A 19,245-nucleotide genomic window follows, 5' to 3' on the forward strand; every position below is an offset into this window, starting at 1 on the left:
GCATGTACAGTATATTAAGTGGTTTCCGGACAGTTCTTGGATCAAAGGCTCCAAATAACATACAATTCATTAGGCTACTGTTCTAATTGACCGTCTTGTTGATCACAAATCACAGTCATTGCAACTTGGTGGACATAGCATTCAGTCCACGGTTTCGTGGTCAAGTCTGAATAGACAGAATTCTCCAGTTCATTTGTGGGAGTTCCACAGCCGCAAAGGGTTCCGTTTCTAGACAAAACCAAAAGACTTTCAGAGCATCCGTCAGCCTTTTTCCGGAAATTGTGTCACCTCTTTCCTTTAGCCGTGGCCACAGAAGCCGAGGTTTTTCCAGTAAAAGTGCGTTGCTTGTGAAATCTTCTGGCTTCTCTAGTTGGAAATCTGTCCAGGAAAACTACTTTGGGGCATTTATAGCAACAAGGATGAAGTGGTTCCCTCATCAGTCCTGAGTCCTAAAAAAAAAAACTGTTGACCTATTCAGAGCTCATGTTGTCTAAACTAGCTTCATCATTCTCACGCTCCAGAATGCTTCCAAATGAAGGAAAAGCACACAAGCTAAATGTGACACTCTGGTCTCCTGGGTTGCTATGAACCTTTTAGAGGAAAGTAATGTCTTTTCTCTTTTTGATATTTTGACACCACAACATTTGTAAAAACAAATCTGCCACATCTCTGCAGGCAGAGGGCAGATGTGGGAACAGCTGAAAGAGGCTTATCTCAGTCAATCAAGACGGGGCGGTGAATCAGGGAAAATGTGAGGCTCCGTTTTGCTTTTGGTTTCAAAAGGCAGACGTGCTGATAGTAAATTGTGGAACAAGGAGAGGAACTGCTGAGGTTTTCGCTTATTAATTCTCAAGTGACACCAATGAAGTTAAACTAATAGGAGGAGTGACGAGACTTTTGTTGCATCCTAACTTTACTTTATTTTACTGTTATAAAGTGGGCATTATTTTGGAGGAAATATGCTATAGAAATACAAGTTATTATTATTCCATTCCACCGTCCTGACTCGCTAACAACCTAAAGTATGCATTTAAGGGAAAGATTTTCAAGCACAAAACAAAGCTGTTCCCCCATTCATTCAGTTAAACACATTTTGGACAATGCCCAAAGTGCATCGTCACCTCCAAGTAGTGCCCATGGAACAGTGGAGGGATGCAAAGAGATTTTCAACATGGTGATGAGTCAAAGTTCCAGGAGATAAAAACAGTGCCCTCTGCCCTGTGCCCTTTTTTTCAAGAACCTCACATCTCCTCTGAAATGTAACATGTGACAGACAACCCTAGCCAGCTGAGGTCATCATTACTTTTTGCTATTCGGCGTGACTCAAGTTGTGACGTCTCTCCAGCCTTGGGGGAGAGAGAATGCGTCTTGAGACAGGAGAACAAACAATATTCAAATGCTGTGCTCGACGGTAGCAGCAGAAGAACAGATAAATAAACGTCAGCAGGGCAGCGCTGCGGCCGAGGCGTCCTGAAGGCAAACGCTTGTCTGATTTACTCTCTTATGTAGGGCGAGCGGTTGCGTAATCACACCACTGAAGCCTCTGTGATTTTCAAAGGAGAGGTACTCAGGTGTGTCCTGGCTCCGTGCTCAGAGCGTCATGGTGTGCATCATGAAAGCAAATCAAGAACTCATTAAAAGTCAGAGCAGAGGCCTGGGCCCGCTGGTCAGTGAGCAGCAGGACTGCTCCAGGGTGTTGTTGACTCACAAAGGGGGAAACCAAACAACTGAGCTGGAGGTAACAAGAGAGGAGGAAAAGAACACATCGTCCTACCATTAGCCACTTGCGTTTAAAAGGTGCAGTCAGCGATTCTCGAGAACGCATATTGCCAAAATCACTTTGTCAAAAATCTCCTCAGGATCCGCTACCTGTCCATACTGTGTGTGTGCGCGTTGAAAAAAATCTAGTGTTAATACACAGCCTAGGCTCTGTAAATGGGCATGTTGTCAACTATGGTGGGCACCCTTTGTTTACATCCCTTTGTTTACAGAGCCTAGGCTTTGTTTTAGAATCAGCTCTTTTGTGCAGCACACACATAGTACATACAGGTAGCGGACTGGAGGAGATATTCCCGGATTTTGAAAAAACACTATTTTGACAGCAAGCGTTCTCCAGAATCGCTGACTCCACCTTTAAGGGGTTGCATCAGGCCCGGGGTGATTGTGTTTTAAAAAAAATAATGAAAAAGGAGGCTAAGAGTGCTCTTGGGATTATTAAAAGATTATCTAAATCTAATTATAAAATTAGGTGTAGGTGATACTGGCCTTGTCAGCTGCTGTGAGCCGGGTCCAGGGCTTATCTGCCCGCCTGTCATAGTCCTGGGCATCTGACACCTCCACAAAGTCAGTGAATCGGATGAGGATTTTGGCCTGTCTCAGCTCCTCTACGGTGGGCCTCTGGCTCAGCTGGAACACACAGCAGAAAACAAAGATTTGGAGAACAGAAACAGAAAACTAGTAGCAGTAGTAGTTTTATTCAGTCTTTAAAAACAATAATTAAAAAAGATATCATTTTACACATTCAACAACAGATACAGTAGTGACCGAAAAGGCTGAAGCAAAAGCTTATTTGTGCCTATCCAATAAACTAGATGAAGTATTTTCTAGTTGCTGTCATGGATCGTAATTTCACAGAACATAATTAAGTCCCAACAGAAAGTGAAATATAAGGGGGGGAGGGTGTCCAGTAAGTATACTGTAGACATCTGACATAAATCCTTATTATAAATATGTAATGTACTCTTGCAAACAAACGTCAAACTGTACTGGCCTCCCAAAGCAGTATTGGTCAGGAAAATGACTGAAGGGGGTTGTGAAGTTTTTCTAAAGGCATGTGACGCATGCCATAAATTCCTCCAGCAGCTGTGACATTTTTAGTTTTGAGCAGCATGTCTGCAGGTGAGCAGAGAGTGTGAGAATCTAATTGGAAGTGACGGGGAGTGTGCTCTGACACGAGGGAAGGATTTGGCAGCAAACAACGCTGGAAGGCCAAGGGCAACAAGGGCAACATCAGTGTCTCCTGGGGGGGGGAGAGACCTGAGAACTACGATTACCAGGCCTGGCTTGTAAACAGACAAGATCCTCACTCCTCACTTCACATGAGTCACGGACACAATGCTGTGTTTATCCCTTCCAACCATTTACCCCCTTCCAAATGCTTACAGATCAAGTGCGGGTTGGGTTGGCACCTTTTTGGAGCTATTTTGGACTCACCTTTCGTGTCAGCCTTCGTTTTAACTCCCTCTTCTCCTCTATTTCCTCTTGCTCGTTGCGAGCTGCAGAGAGAAACAGAGGTTGATTTTTACACACAGGCACATGCAAATAACAGTTGGAGTTAAAAATGAAAAATTACTGAAAGAAGAAAAAGAAAAACACATCATTAGCATAATGTAGATCATTGGATTTACACTTAACTGGATACGTTTTCTTGAAGCCTAAAATGGTTTCCATCACGGGCTGTTTAATTCTATTAGGAATGGGTATCAGGGGAGAAGCACTGGCTTTGTTCCTTTGAAGTTGTCCGAGGGCGTTTTGGTTCATGTTTATGAACGAGTGATTAACCCATTTAAGAATTTAAAAAAAAATTAAAGAAAATTTCTTTCATCTCATTCAAATTCCTCCATGTGTTGTACTATTTATATATATTCAAAATCATGTACAAAGACAGAAATCCTCCCCAAGCTCCAAGGATCAACATAGAAAGGAGAGACAAGCGTAAACAAGAAAATTACTGGGACCCTGCTCCCGTTTGCTCTAGCAGCCAAACTGCAGTTGTGCTGAACACATAATGTGTAATCTCTGCAGTAATACTTGCTTTCTAGACAGTAGCCTCTCCAAAAATAAAACCCTGTTTGTTTAACCTCTGTACTCAGTACTATAAACATGACATGTCACTCATTATTTGATTTCTTAGACTTTGCATTCTTCCTCCTCTAGGAGAGCAAGAGCTGTTGGTAAATCTGTCTTTGATGTGAGTCCCAGGCAAACAGAGCTGCTTCTCTCTGATACTGCGTGTGTTTGAGCCTCCCTGGACATGGCTCCTGGGGGAGCCCCCGCTGCCTGCCTGCCTCAGATGAAAAGGCAGACCAGGGGAGGGAAAGAAAGGGCGAGATGCACCCCACTAGCGTTCACATAACTAGGCCTCTCAGATCACCAAGGCCGTACGATATGAAGCCTGCATGCACAATAAGGCTACTGTACTCAAACTTTGCTGCAGTGCGTTAGTGAGGCTGTTTTTGTCCCTTTTGATACATTTTTGTCGACTTCAAATTTCCTCAGCTTAGATACAATGTTGAATAATCAAGTTTGAGACACTTACGTTTGAGGATGTTCCTTTGCTCCAGCTCCTCCGCTGTTGGTCTCTGACTCAAGCGCCTGGTAAGAAACACACACCTATGGTCAACACATAATACCAGGCAATGAGGTCAGCAGCAAGCCAACAGAACAATGGATCAATATGGGTTGGGGGGGGGGGGGGGGGTAGCTAACAGGCTCTGATGCAAATCAACCTACTGTACATCTCATAGCATGTTATCATAAACTCTCATTGTTCAATAGGAAATCTGTGTCCAACATTTCACTTGATGCTCAGTTTTTCTTTCATACATTTTGCCCAGTAGCACCTCGGCGCTTTCACAGTAACTCCCAGAGAGGATATCTCATTAACATTTAACTTGCAGCACAAGTACTGTGAAAACCGACAACCCTGCACTTTACAGATGTGAATTAGATAAATATTAGTCCAACCAATGTTGTATTTTGCACAATTTGCATCTTCTTCGTGCCTCACAGGTGCACTTCCCCAAAATTGAGTGCACGATAGTCACCAAACCCCTCTCTTCTTATTGAATGATTGCATGATAATACACTGGTGCAATGCCGGGAAGCTGGCCAGTAAAAGCCAGATATTCCTGAAGACTCAGCTCTCTCTCTCTCTCTGATGCTGAATAAGGCAGAAGGGGCCTGTGACACGGTCATGCGCCAACTGAAAGGTTTACAACACTTGAGACAGCGGAAATGAAACCTCTACACATTAAAAAGGTGGAGTCAGCGATTCTGGAGAATGCTCGTTGTGAATATAACTTCGAGTCAATATCAGTGAATATCTCCTCACAATTTGATAGTTGTCCATACTGTGTGAGCGCTAAAAGAAGACCGGTGTCCAATACACAGCCTAGGCTTTGTAAACGGCAGTGGCAAAGTGGGCATGGAGGTCGCCTCTGGAGTGCAGGGTCGGAGGTTCGATCCCCCGCCTACCCGCCATATGTCGAAGTGTCCTTGGGCAAGACATTGAACCCCGAATTGCTCCCGATAGTAAGCTTGCACCCTGCGTGGTAGCTGCTGCTATCGGTGTATGAATGTGTGTGTGTGATTGGGTAAAGCGCTTTGAGTCTGTGAAAAAAAAAACAGGGAAAAGCGCTATATAAGTGGAGTCCATTTACCATTTGTAAACAGGCATGTCGCTAGCTACGGTGCATCCCCTTTGTTCACATACCGTTTGTTTCATCCCAGTTTACAGCGCCTAGGCTGTGTATTAACATTAGGTTTATTTTTCAGCGCGCACAACATACAGAGAGTTAGTTGATCGTGAGGAGAGATATTCACTGATTTTGACAAAAAGTGTTCTACAGAATCACTTACTCCACCTTTAACACGGACGGAGACACATGGAACATGACGGTCAAGACATTTGTCCCCTAAGCAAATGTTATTTTCTGTGACATCTGTAGAAGAACACTTTGCACCAATTATCTCTAAATTTTACTCAATTTGTAAGAAGCTGAACTGACTAAGATATCCAAAGGCAATCTCAGGAAAAGGTCACCTCAAGTTCCTCCAACTGGGGACTCTTAATATAGCACCGTGTCAGGACCCTGCGGCAGTGGACCCAACTGTAGCCACTGGATCAATGATCCGTCTCCATCTTGTTAGAACTGAAAGCCATCTACCAACTGCTCAGCCCAGTAAGATACTCATCTCATCTTGTGTCAATTTCTTCTCCCACACGAGGGAAAAGGTCAAGTTACTGAATCTATCATAGCTCAATGTTTTCTATATGGACTGAGCATTATACAGCATTAAGCCTCATGGCTGCTGTCATAAACATGCACAGAGTAGTAGTCAACTAGGGTTATTTCAGGCATTGTTATCATCACTGATGTGCCCGTCTGTGTAGTAAGAAGACTAAAGACAACGTATAATGAGAATATATAAGCAGTTACAGAAGGGTTCAATCAAGCAGCTTATGTGAAGAACAGTGTGCTTGAAATGACTGTGTGAAAGTTGTCACAAATTGTCACAAATCGTACAAAAACCAACAAAGAATTATCTTCAAACTCGGCAGTTCCCCAAAGCTCTACAAAGCAGTTTTGCATCTTACGGCTAATTGTTTTACTGTAAGATCCACCATTAAAAGGTGGAGTGAGCGATTCTGCATGCTAAGCTAACCCTTTCCTCGCTGTAGCTTCATGAGTGATATTGGTCATCTCAGCTGACACTCGGCAAGAAAGCAAATAAGCTCATTTCCCAAAATGTCAAACTATTCCTTTAAGGGATTAAAACAACATCATACATAAAAACATATCAAAGACTCACAAACGATAAGCCAAAGGCACAGCAGTGTTTATCAACTCTCTGAAGGGTAAAAGATAAAACTCTTCCGTTCAGTTTTCACCCTCGGGATGAAGGGTCTCCAGTGGTTTTTCCATGCGATTCAGGTCAATGGAAGTGAGTTGAGGTCGAACTAGACAAGTATTATCATAAGCAATTCCGATTGGCCCAGCACAAGGGACAACATTGCAGGACACAACGCTCTTGGCCGAAAAAAAAAAGCACGGAATTAGGAATTGTGCATCGGATGACACTGTGTGAAGGACGCTTTGACAGAGCTTATTTGGGAATGTGACAAACTAAGCAGGCAGGGCCTTCTGGGACCACAGGCGCTGCGTTCCAATCACAGAGGGGAATAGTGGCTTGTGTGCCAATGTTTCTAGATAATACTCCATCCCTTCCTTGCAGCCATATTTCCCCACGTCTCATATCTTATTTCTATCCGGGCTTTCATTTCTACCCCATGCGCTTGTCTGGTTCTTTTCCTCCCTGAACACATCATTACATCCACTCCGTACAGACACGCAAGTCATGTTCAAAGGAGGAGAGTGGAATCAAATGAGGCTTGTTATCCGCTGGGGAAAAAACATTATGTTGTTTGATCTGTTCAATTACGAGAACTTATGTTTATGATCTCGACATATATATATACAAATTCCTGTGTTTTGCACGCCAGTGTAGTGCATGTGTTTTTGTGTGAGTGTGTGTTTGTATGTGTAAGCCACTCATATGAAGTGGCTTTGTGTGGTGCGCCTGTGTGGAGGAGTCTGGTGGAGATAGTTTGGCACACGCATCGCCATGGTGATTCATTCAGCGAGGGAGGAAGTCAGGCAGGAGGAAGAAATGGAAGAGAGAGAGAGAGTGAGAGAGAAGACAGAAGAAGAAGAAAAAAGGGAGGATGGGTTGGGTGGGGTTTTAATGCGTCGCCGAAATTAGGTCAGCTCCATTTTCAGAGCCTCGTTTTAACAAGATGAAGCGTTTATCCTTATTCGGATGTCGCGCAAGAAAAAAAAATGAAAGGACGTTAAATTGTTTTCGATAGAAGAAATAGCTCGCATTTGCATCGGCTTTGCACACAGTAACAGTTCTGTCAGCCAGGCTACGTATTTGGCCGTCGTCACAGCCCAGAGTACATAAGACAAAATGCTTGCTTTGGCTGAGAAGAGTTAGTGTTGGCTACAGTCATCCAACCAGCTTTACAGAAAATACAAGTCAGTTTTGTATGTATGTAAATGTATTCAAGTTCTCAAAAAATGCAATGCACATAACGTATCTCACCTTGTGAGTTTGGTGCCTATCTGCTGCCTTGACTCCACTCTCTCCTCGTCCGTCTGCATGGGCAGGATGTTCTTCTCCTCCAGCTCTCTCTTGGACGGACGGTTGCTCAGCTTGACGGCCAGAGAGTCTTTCCTCAGCACCTTCTGAGCAAGGGAACCTACAACCACAAATGCCAAGGGTCAAACTTCAGAAATGTTCTTTTGACTTTTTTCTTCATGCTACTATATCAATCCGTTTCACATAATATTGTACCTTGGATTTGGACTACACATAACAACTCAAAGCTGAACTTGTAGATAAATACCTGTAAAATCATCAAGTCAATTGCGTTCTAATATTTACTTCAACGTTGTCATCGTTACTTCATGGTTTTAACACCAAGATATAAATAGTCTCGGAATGTGTAAAAGAGGTCCAATTGGAGAACATTGTCTAAGCTAAGGTTATTTGACTGTAATTTGATGTTGGATGTGTAACTTCAGATGCTCTACACAATACATGAACATTTTACCTACCGGTATACACAATCCTATAGACAAGTTTCCTGTACCTATTGCTAACTATTGCTAAAAATATCAAAGCACCTTAAAGTCACGGTGTGGCATACTGAACAATCCCGTCACACTTGGCCATTCACAACCTTAAAAAAAAGAAAAACACCAAAGTGCCCCCATGCGAAAACACGGATGCAGTGTTTAAAAAAAAGACACAAACAGCTTTGCACAGTTCGGCAGTTTTGCCAAGAGGCCTCGAGGGTTAAGTGTTTCCATGGGTGAAGGCATGATTCTGGATACACTCCTGTGAACCTAAGTTCGGCCCTGCTCTGAAGGTCAAACCTGATCTGAGCTCCAGGTGCCTTCCAGGGTGAAGCTAGCAGAACATGTCCATCAGGATTACTCAGGCCTACGATACGTGTCATAATCGCATCTGTTAACATGAGCTTAGCCTGACCTGCCAAAACACCCTTTTTTGTCCGTCTCTCAACACCCTGACTTCACCTTCGCCAAAAAATGTATTAGATAGACGGATTTTGCAGGTAATTGAAAGACAATGTAATCCACTGACTTTGCAATGTTATTCTCCATTCATTTGTGCATTTCAAACATTAAAAGGTACACTATATAACTATATGTATGTGTGTCAGAGAAGTGAACATTTTATAAGGTATATTTTCATAACTGAATAAACAAACTTTGCTCACAGGAAAATGTGATCCCTGGAACATTGTTTGAAGTTAGAAAACTTTCCTGAAAATGTACTGTTTCACTTTTGTTGTTCACAGCAGCAGGGCCCACAGTTTGGTTTACAAACATATTCTAGATCTTAAGTTTGGTTCCAGGTTCCTTAAAAAATAATTTAGTTTTGATTTATGATGATACAATTATTCAATTCTAAATAATTACATGTAGAGTAAATAGGTTTAGTAAATTAACTGCAGGCTCTGCAAATGTAAACAAATGTCCCTCCTCTGAAATTGCATAGTGCACCTTCAAAGACACCTTAGAGTCACTCACTTGTAAATATAGAGTCATCATCTTCATCATCATCATCCTCATCAGTATCCACACTATCGTCCTCGTCCTTGTACATGGAGGGCAGGTCCTCGTAGTCAGACTCGTCGGGCATGTTCTCCTTGTCATCTTCATAGTCGATGATCACAGACGGAGCTTCCCTTCTGTCCAGGGGAGCACACTGACCGAAACCGTGCAACGCAGAGCTGGTGGGAGGGAAAGGGAGACGCGTTTGTGCCAAATGTAAAATCATTGATATTGGAATGTGTCAAGCATTCCTTATGGCCCATACAAGTTTACAAGGGAAACCTCATAAGTCAAGCTGAACTTGGGGGGGTGGTAGGATGGCCAAGATGAAGAGGGGCTAACCAGTAAACATGAGATCGCTTGTTCGATCCCCGCCACCGGACAGTAGGCTGTTACTTGTAATACTAGTGCCGGACCATTTCTACCATTGTGTCCTTGAGCAAGACACTTAACCATCAAACTGCTCCAGGGGCTTTAAACTATGTTTGACACTGCGCTCTGACCCGCTCCGAATTGTGGTAACTTGAGAGGGGATATGCAAAAAGACAAATTTCAATTTCAGTGCCTCGTGTAAATTTACTCATAAAGATAACTTAAACTTTAGAGTCGGCAAATATTGTTGATGCCATGTAGTCTTATTGATATGAAACTCTTATGCACCTTCTTCATTCAGAAAAATTAATCCGTTTCAAACAATAAAAAAGGGGCTTCTGGTATATCTTCTCTAAAGATAGCTTAGTGGGATTTGAATCCAAATATACAGGCACTGGGGAGATATACAACTCCAGCTGAATGAAACTTGAGCATGAAGAAGACCCACACAGTTCTGTGCGATCCTACGCAATGCCATGCAATCTCCTGAACTCATGATGATAGGGAAAGGACTAACCGATTATGAAACTTGTGTAATTCAAAACAAAGGGAACTTCACTTCTGAAAAGCCATCAATTACATGCAATTGATGACTCTCAAATTGGAGCTTCTTATTATGAGGCGCCGTTGTGCAACTATTCTCAAGCTGTCAAACTATCTTAAATCTGCCAAACTCTACCTGTAACCGTTTTAATTAGGCTATATTGTACTTTCACCCATTTAATTTCATTTTAATTGCTGCCACTCTTCACCACTATGTAAATGTTTCAATTGTTTTTTTGTTTTTTGTTTTTTTCTTCTCTTCACCTGTTGTTGTGTATTTGATGTATTTGCATTGAATATTGTGTATGCATTGTTGTTTTTCCTTGGAATTTGTTTGAACTCGACACCATTGAAAATGAGGATCACCCCTCAATTGGTCTCTCGAGGATAAATAAAAGTTAAATGAAATGAAATGAACTGTGAGCAATGTCAGGAGTCAGGAGGACTATTACATTACTTCCTTATCCCCTGCCCAAATGGAACTGGTGAAAAAAAGAGTTCCTAATGTAAGAGGTTATGCAATGTCCAATCTGCTTTTTTAGTCCCTTTTCTCCAACACAACGAAGATAAAGCAGCTCTTGTATAAAGGCAGCTGGTCATGTTATGTCAGGCCGACTGCTGCAGGGACGCCTACTCAATGAGCCTGCACCCTTAGATATACACACACACACAGACACACGTAGATGTACTTCAAAATTAGGCCATGCTGCCCTGTGAGGCAGTGTTCTGATTTAGGCCTGTACACCAGCCAGGAGTCAGGACACAACCTCAATTACACCAGGATATATTCAAGAGTGGCAGACAAGACGCGGAAAAAATACAACCTTATAAACAGGGCACTGATGCTAATTATAATGTTGTTGTTGTTGTTTCAGTAATCCCTCTGATTAGTGCTATTTTGGCAATAGCCAGAGATACATTTTCTGATAATAACAATATTCATCAAATGAATAAAACTCATTTCTTAATAAATAGAAATGATGTTGTCACTGGCAACCCTTTTGACCAATAATTAGTGTTAAAGGTATAACTTATCTGCAATTTTTTTTTTTTTTTTTTTTTTACACATTTCATCACGTCCAGTTCAGTTTTGTCCGAATCCAACAAAGATATTATATTAATATGTACGACAGACAGACCAAGGCTGATCCGTAATCCCTCAACGGCAATCAGATTGACCCTCCTTAGCCCCTGATGGCTAGTACTAACCTTTCAAAGCGCTGCATGGAGAGCGCCAGGGTTTTATTGAGCTCCTCGATGATGCGGCTGGGTGTGTGCAAGCTGCCGTACTGCAGTTGGAGCGGGTGACCATGGCTGTGGTGGAGGCCCGACAGAGCGGCCAGGTGCGAGGGCAGCAGCGTGCCGTGGTGGAGGGCCATCATGCCCAGGGGAGGGCCACACTTCTGGGACAGTGCACTGAGCGGATTGGGCGACGGGGAAGGGGAGTGGGAGTGGGAGTGGGAGGAGTCCAGCCCCCCTTGAGGCATACAAATCATCACCTTTTTGGGAGGCAGAGGCGGAGAGTGTTTCCCCCCGGGCATACAGGGCAACTTCATTGGCTGGCAGGAATCTGTAGAGACAAAAAATAAAAAGACATAAACGGAAAGAGATATTATGGATAGAGAATTTGGGAAGTTAGTTGCATGATAAAGTAAGCATCTGAAAAGAGTTAGGCATATTTGTCAATCCAAATTAAAGATATTGTGATAAACTTTATAGAAACTTGGCTTAGATGAGGCGGGATATCCTCTGGTTCTGTTACACAGTAAGTATTATGAACCAATCACGGCAGTTCTCTGCCCCCAACATTCTTAAAAAAAAGAATGACAGTTTAATACGGCAACAACCGGTCTAGACAGTCAAGTTTTATAATATTTATGAAAAACAATGTCAATCTTATATATTTTAAAGCTTATTTGAGATGCCCAACATTGATATCATGTATTGGTTTTGACTATTTTAGACCAGGTTTCCAGAGGCTTTAACATTTCCACTGGGTTAACTTGTATTAACTCGTTGCTGCTGGTGCAGACAGACAAACACAGCTAATGCACAATCAGACATGGCCCAAACATTAGTGCAGAGGAGTGGGAAATAGGCCGGGGTAATGCCACCTCCCTCTGACGGACGGATTGACAATGACAGACAGAGCCCGGCGGACCTGAGCACAGGGGAATATAATGAGACTAGTATAATCCTGTGTGGCAACGCAGGTAGGGTTTAAGGCAACAGTAGTCATGTCTCACTTTTCAAAACAAGTACTCAGTGTCTACTGTGACATTTCTGAGAGTCTGATGTAGTGAATTAAATACAAATAAAGTGCATAATACAGTATATGTAGGGTTAAACAAATTATTACATTATTACATAGGATATGTAGACAAAGGGGCCCACCATAGCTAGCAATATACCTGTTTACAGAGCCTAGGCCGTGTATTAACACCGGATTTCTTTTCAGCGCACACACAGTAAGGAGAGGTAACTGACAAAAAGTGATTTGACAACAAGCATTCTCCAGAATGGCTGACTCCTCCATTAACTGAGACCACCTACCTGTGCTATGGTTTGGGATCCTAGAGAAAGGCTTTGGAGGGAGCGCAGGAGGCTGTTTGTGGTACAGCGGCGGCTTGGCAGGTTTGTCCTGATGGTCACCAGGGTAGGTGACAGATTTCTTGCTGGACATGATCATAGATGACCTCATAGAGGGCTCCTGAGGGCAGACGCCACCATCCATCGAGGAGCGGAACTCCACGGTTGCTGAAAACACACACGCAAACAAAAGTAACAATTTGACAAGCGTCCGAACGAACATGCGTTTGACAGCACAACAAACAGACACTTCCAACAGAAGACTGTTCAAACAAAGTTTAAAATAAACTCAGTGTGTTGAGTTTAAAAAAAAGAAGAAAAAAGAAAAAAATTATTGAGACAAATTAGTCTTTTATCAGCACAAACCAGACCGAGAAACGGTGCCAGCCCAGCAGTTTGACATAACCTTTACTTTTGATTTCTTTTACAGCGCCTTAGCTATTTGATGGGTTTTTGCTCGATCACATCTTAAGGCTGATTCAAAATGTTGCTTACATATTCTGAACTACACTACATTTATAGTGGGAGCTATCCCCCTTCATCATATTGCCAAATAGTCGTTTGAACATAAAACTGCGAGAATGTTCAACCCTCTATGACCTGGGTAGCACGGTTAGTTACTTTTTTTTAACATAAAAGAGGGTTTGCAAGTTTTCTTTTACTATCATTTCAAGAAATTCACATCTTACGTTGTTATTGTAACCAGCTGTCATACAGATACACCTTCAAATACCGTCATTTTAGATGGAGGTGCATGGGGAAAGATGTGATTGTGTATTTCAACTCAGCCATCGAGATGGCGACTAGATAAAGCCATTTACAATCTGCCAGCCAATCAGATGGAAGGTTAACATCTTTTGACGATATATTTATTTTCTTTGTAATATATTTATTTTGTTGCCTCTTTGGATCCATTTCTATTGTGAGCACTCCAGAGCAGAATTAATTTAGGTGTATACGTATCTGTACATAAGGGGGCTGTCAGTGCTTATAAAATAATGCAGCTTTCATATAGTTAATGCGTTAATAACCACTGCTGATGTATCTTTGTGATTATGGAAACTAGGCTGTCACTAGGCAGCAGAATTGAGAACTCCTGGCCTATTTAATATGAATATGGAGTGGGGCACATTTATGGTCCAAATGTAAGAAGGAGGTGGCTGTTCAATGTATCAGTTTTGAGCAATAGACTGGGCTGGCCAGTGTCTGTAAGTTTATGTGCAAACATAGTACTTTAAGCCAGGAAGAAGTGCCCTGAATTCCATGAATACGATATTCTATTTATATTTGTACTTTATTTAGGTCATTTTGTAATAGGGAGGTTTGTTTAAGTAGCTTTGTGAGAGCTCTGTCATCAAAGTGTGTTCTTATATTTTAAAGTGTCCAAAAAGCTACATTTATAAAACAATAACTTAAAGGCCACATATTGGCTCTGTTCTCATCTTGGCAGGCGTCAGTGGACTTTCTCAGTTTCACCAACTTTGTTTTCTCATGTCCTGAGGCACGGAGCGGCCCGCTGTCAGAGTCAACTATACCCTCCCGCTTTGAATAGAAGGGTGTCTTAGGCACATCAAATCAAGATCAAAGAGTTTATCAAACCCCTACAAAATTTCTATAATGAAATTATATCTCCGGAATCCCCCCGGGCCAAATTTTAAAGAGTGCACTTCAGAGACTACCGATTAATGAGGAGATAAACAAGTGAAGACGTCCCAAAGAGCACCACGTCTAACACTCTTGCAAATTTTTCTACTTTCAAAACCGAGACACATTATCCAGGCCTGTCAAATGAGAGCCGTTAACTGCATAACCTGGACTCACCTTTTTCAAAGATCTCCTTCAGCACTCCTCTCTTGATCAACTCGTCTCTGCTCTGTCGCATCGACATCTTCCTCTCCAAAGCTGAAGGGAAAGTCAAAAGATAATCACGTTAGTTATGTCATTTTCATATAGATCAAAACTTTCAACAACACAGAACAGAACTGAAAAAGATATCCTAAATCAGGAGGTCTCCAGGGCAAACGTTTGCCACAATAGGGACTAACACTAATCATATCCTTGAAATCAATGCATTTTTAGGGCCCGAGCACAGACATGTGCGAAAGCCCTATTGTAATCGGTACGATTTTTATTCTTATTCTTTTTCCGACTCTTTTTTGTCACTTTTGACCCCTTTCCCGTCATGCAAAAGTTGAAAATCTTTGCGTACCCATCAGACCTGCAAAAAATTTCAATGTATCAGTGGTTCAGGATTTGATCTCAAAAACGGCGCCCCCTATGGCCAAAAAGTGTTTTTCAGGAAATGCATGCTCAAAAATTGGGCTAGAAGCCTGAAATTGCCGGACAACATGTAATGGCCCAAGGCGCACATAAATGCAATTTCATGTCCAGGGCCAAAATCAACAGGAAGTCGGCCATGTTGGATGTAGTGCCAAAAACCGCCAAAACCATCTTTTCGCATTTCGACGAACTAGTCCTAGAGTTTTCACGCCAGGGACGTCAAACCACTTCTCAAATACAAAAGACCCTTGCCCGATAAGGAATTGCGAAAAGGTCAGGAAGTTAGAACAGTACCAGGGATCTATTGGGGGTCAAAGTGTCGCGTAAATACGCACCTCATGAAACTTCAATTCATCATAGCTCAGGCTGTGTTATACCTAGCTGCACCAAATTACAACCCCAAATGTATCTTTGCAGGCCCCACAAAAAAGCCTCTTGAAGCCCCGCCCCAAAATCAACAGGAAGTCTTTAAATGTGAAATATGTGAATAGGGGCGGGGCTTAATAACACGTTGGCCATAACTCCTTAACCATAGGTCCTATCATCATCAAACTTGCTGGGTATGCGCAGAAGTCATGTGGTAGCATGTCCCTCTAAGCTTATCGCGATGAACCCATAGGGGGCGCCACAGGAGCGGGGCTTAATAACACGTTGGCCATAACTCCTTAACCATAGGTCCAATCATCATCAAACTTGCTGGGTATGTGCAGAAGTCATGTGGTAGCATGTATCTCGAAGCTTATCGCGATTAACCCATAGGGGGCGCCACAGGGGCGGGGCTATCCACAAATTGGCCATAACTCCTTAACCGTAGGTCCTATCATCATCAAACTTGCTGAGTATGTGCAGAAGTCATGTGGTAGCATGTCCCTCGAAGCTTGTCGCGACGAACCCATAGGGGGCGCCGCCTATCCACAAATTGGCCATAACTCCTTAACCGTAGGTCCTATCATCATCAAACTTGCTGGGTATGTGCAGAAGTCATGTGGTAGCATGTCCCTCTAAGCTTATCGCGATGAACCCATAGGGGGCGCCACAGGGGCGGGGCTTAATAACACGTTGGCCATAACTCCTTAACCATAGGTCCAATCATCATCAAACTTGCTGGGTATGTGCAGAAGTCATGTGGTAGCATGTATCTCGAAGCTTATCGCGATTAACCCATAGGGGGCGCCACAGGGGCGGGGCTATCCACAAATTGGCCATAACTCCTTAACCGTAGGTCCTATCATCATCAAACTTGCTGGGTATGTGCAGAAGTCATGTGGTAGCATGTCCCTCGAAGCTTATCGCGACCAACCCATAGGGGGCGCCGCCTATCCACAAATTGGCCATAACTCCTTAACCGTAGGTCCTATCATCATCAAACTTGCTGGGTATGTGCAGAAGTCATGTGGTAGCATGTCCCTCAAAGCTTATCGCGACGAACCCATAGGGGGCGCCGCCTATCCACAAATTGGCCATAACTCCTTAACCGTAGGTCCTATCATCATCAAACTTGCTGGGTATGTGCAGAAGTCATGTGGTAGCATGTCCCTCGAAGCTTATCGCGACCAACCCATAGGGGGCGCCGCCTATCCACAAATTGGCCATAACTCCTTAACCGTAGGTCCTATCATCATCAAACTTGCTGGGTATGTGCAGAAGTCATGAGGTAGCATGTCCCTCTAAGCTTATCGCGATGAACCCATAGGGGGCGCCACAGGGGCGGGGCTTAATAACACGTTGGCCATAACTCCTTAACCATAGGTCCAATCATCATCAAACTTGCTGGGTATGTGCAGATGTCATGTGGTAGCATGTACCTCGAAGCTTATCGCGACTAAACCATAGGGGGCGCCACAGGGGCGGGGCTATCCACAAATTGGCCATAACTCCTTAACCGTAGGTCCTATCATCATCAAACTTGCTGGGTATGTGCAGAAGTCATGTGGTAGCATGTCCCTCGAAGCTTATCGCGACCAACCCATAGGGGGCGCCGCCTATCCAGAAATTGGCCATAACTCCTTAACCGTAGGTCCTATCATCATCAAACTTGCTGGGTATGTGCAGAAGTCATGTGGTAGCATGTCCCTCGAAGCTTATCGCGACCAACCCATAGGGGGCGCCGCCTATCCACAAATTGGCCATAACTCCTTAACCGTAGGTCCTATCATCATCAAACTTGCTGGGTATGTGCAGAAGTCATGTGGTAGCATGTCCCTCTAAGCTTATCGCGATGAACCCATAGGGGGCGCCACAGGGGCGGGGCTTAATAACACGTTGGCCATAACTCCTTAACCATAGGTCCAATCATCATCAAACTTGCTGGGTATGTGCAGAAGTCATGTGGTAGCATGTATCTCGAAGCTTATCGCGATTAACCCATAGGGGGCGCCACAGGGGCGGGGCTATCCACAAATTGGCCATAACTCCTTAACCGTAGGTCCTATCATCATCAAACTTGTTGGGTATGTGCAGAAGTCATGTGGTAGCATGTCCCTCGAAGCTTATCGCGACGAACCCATAGGGGGCGCCGCCTATCCACAAATTGGCCATAACTCCTTAACCGTAGGTCCTATCATCATCAAACTTGCTGGGTATGTGCAGAAGTCATGTGGTAGCATGTCCCTCGAAGCTTATTGCGACTAACCCATAGGGGGCGCCGCCTATCCACAAATTGGCCATAACTCCTTAACCGTAGGTCCTATCATCATCAAACTTGCTGGGTATGTGCAGAAGTCATGTGGTAGCATGTATCTCGAAGCTTATCGCGATGAACCCATAGGGGGCGCCACAGGGGCGGGGCTTAATAACACGTTGGCCATAACTCCTTAACCATAGGTCCAATCATCATCAAACTTGCTGGGTATGTGCAGATGTCATGTGGTAGCATGTATCTCGAAACTTATCGCGATTAACCCATAGGGGGCGCCACAGGGGCGGGGCTATCCACAAATTGGCCATAACTCCTTAACCGTAGGTCCTATCATCATCAAACTTGCTGGGTATGTGCAGAAGTCATTTGATAGCATGTCCCTCGAAGCTTATCGCGACGAAACCATAGGGGGCGCCGCCTATCCACAAATTGGCCATAACTCCTTAACCGTAGGTCCTATCATCATCAAACTTGCTGGGTATGTGCAGAAGTCATGTGGTAGCATGTCCCTCGAAGCTTATCGCGACGAACCCATAGGGGGCGCCGCCTATCCACAAATTGGCCATAACTCCTTAACCGTAGGTCCTATCATCATGAAACTTGCAGGATACGTGCAAAAGACATGTGGTAGCGTGTCCCTCTAAGCTTGTCGAGGTTGACCCGTAGGGGGCGCCACAAATGCGAAAAACGTCATTAACCGATGCTATGTTTGCCAGGCCACGCCCCTTTCCCCCTGACTCCGATTGACTTATCATTTGTCAGACATGTACAGCTCATGTTGCTCTACGGTAAAGTCTCTCGGACCACAGGGGTCAGCCGTGATTTTTTTTCTTCCCCGATTTAGAAGGGGGGCTTGTACTTTCAATATCTCCGCGGGAATTTCTAGTTTCGCTCTGCGCTGTCCCACGCGCTCCAAACTTCGCCCGCCTGCTGAGAGCCCAGGCCTGAGGTCGTCCTCGCGTCCGTATCGAGCGCGTCGCGGACAATTCCGCGCTTCCGGCTTGCAGCATGTGTGGGCGAGGGCCCGTTCATCACTGCTTGCAGTTTTAATTTTCTCTTGCTTTTCAGGTAATTAGATAAAAAATTCCAAGCAACTTTAGTTGAGAGAACAGTACAGTAGTATTAAAAGTCTTGATTTTTGTGTTTAGATAATGAATGAATTTAAACAAACTTCTCCTCTGAACACCTCAAAAAAAAAAATGGGCCTTGATTAAAAGAAGAGTTCAAAGGACAAAGGAGATGTTCGGACAACACTGCTCATGGAGATGCATTATGCACACGGCAGCATGTCCCAGCCATTGTTACTGCCTGCTTCTATTTTTAGATTCTAAGTTGAGGCACTTTAAGTCTCGATCAGTATGCTGAATTCAGCATTGCTGAACCAAAGCAGTTAGGCAA

General features: G+C 43.7%; 1 protein-coding gene across 1 annotated transcript in view; it reads right to left on the bottom strand.

Moving 5' to 3' along the window:
- The window catches only part of LOC307255359 (phosphatase and actin regulator 1-like), a gene marked incomplete at its 3' end in the record, with an annotated part of 29,224 nt that overhangs the window by 647 nt on the left and 9,332 nt on the right, over nucleotides 1-19,245 (bottom strand). Inside the window, exons 3-10 of the mRNA XM_080034041.1 lie at nucleotides 14,751-14,831; nucleotides 12,894-13,097; nucleotides 11,550-11,910; nucleotides 9,402-9,604; nucleotides 7,888-8,044; nucleotides 4,319-4,374; nucleotides 3,214-3,275; nucleotides 2,266-2,406 (exon numbers count right to left, since the gene is read on the bottom strand). Of these exons, the coding sequence (XP_079890167.1) occupies nucleotides 2,266-2,406; nucleotides 3,214-3,275; nucleotides 4,319-4,374; nucleotides 7,888-8,044; nucleotides 9,402-9,604; nucleotides 11,550-11,910; nucleotides 12,894-13,097; nucleotides 14,751-14,831 (1,265 nt within the window). The remainder of the gene's footprint in view (nucleotides 1-2,265; nucleotides 2,407-3,213; nucleotides 3,276-4,318; nucleotides 4,375-7,887; nucleotides 8,045-9,401; nucleotides 9,605-11,549; nucleotides 11,911-12,893; nucleotides 13,098-14,750; nucleotides 14,832-19,245) is intronic.

Source organism: Ammodytes marinus (assembly GCF_949987685.1).
Source record: "Ammodytes marinus genome assembly, chromosome: 9".
In the NCBI taxonomy this organism is placed as follows: Eukaryota; Metazoa; Chordata; class Actinopteri; order Uranoscopiformes; family Ammodytidae; genus Ammodytes; species Ammodytes marinus.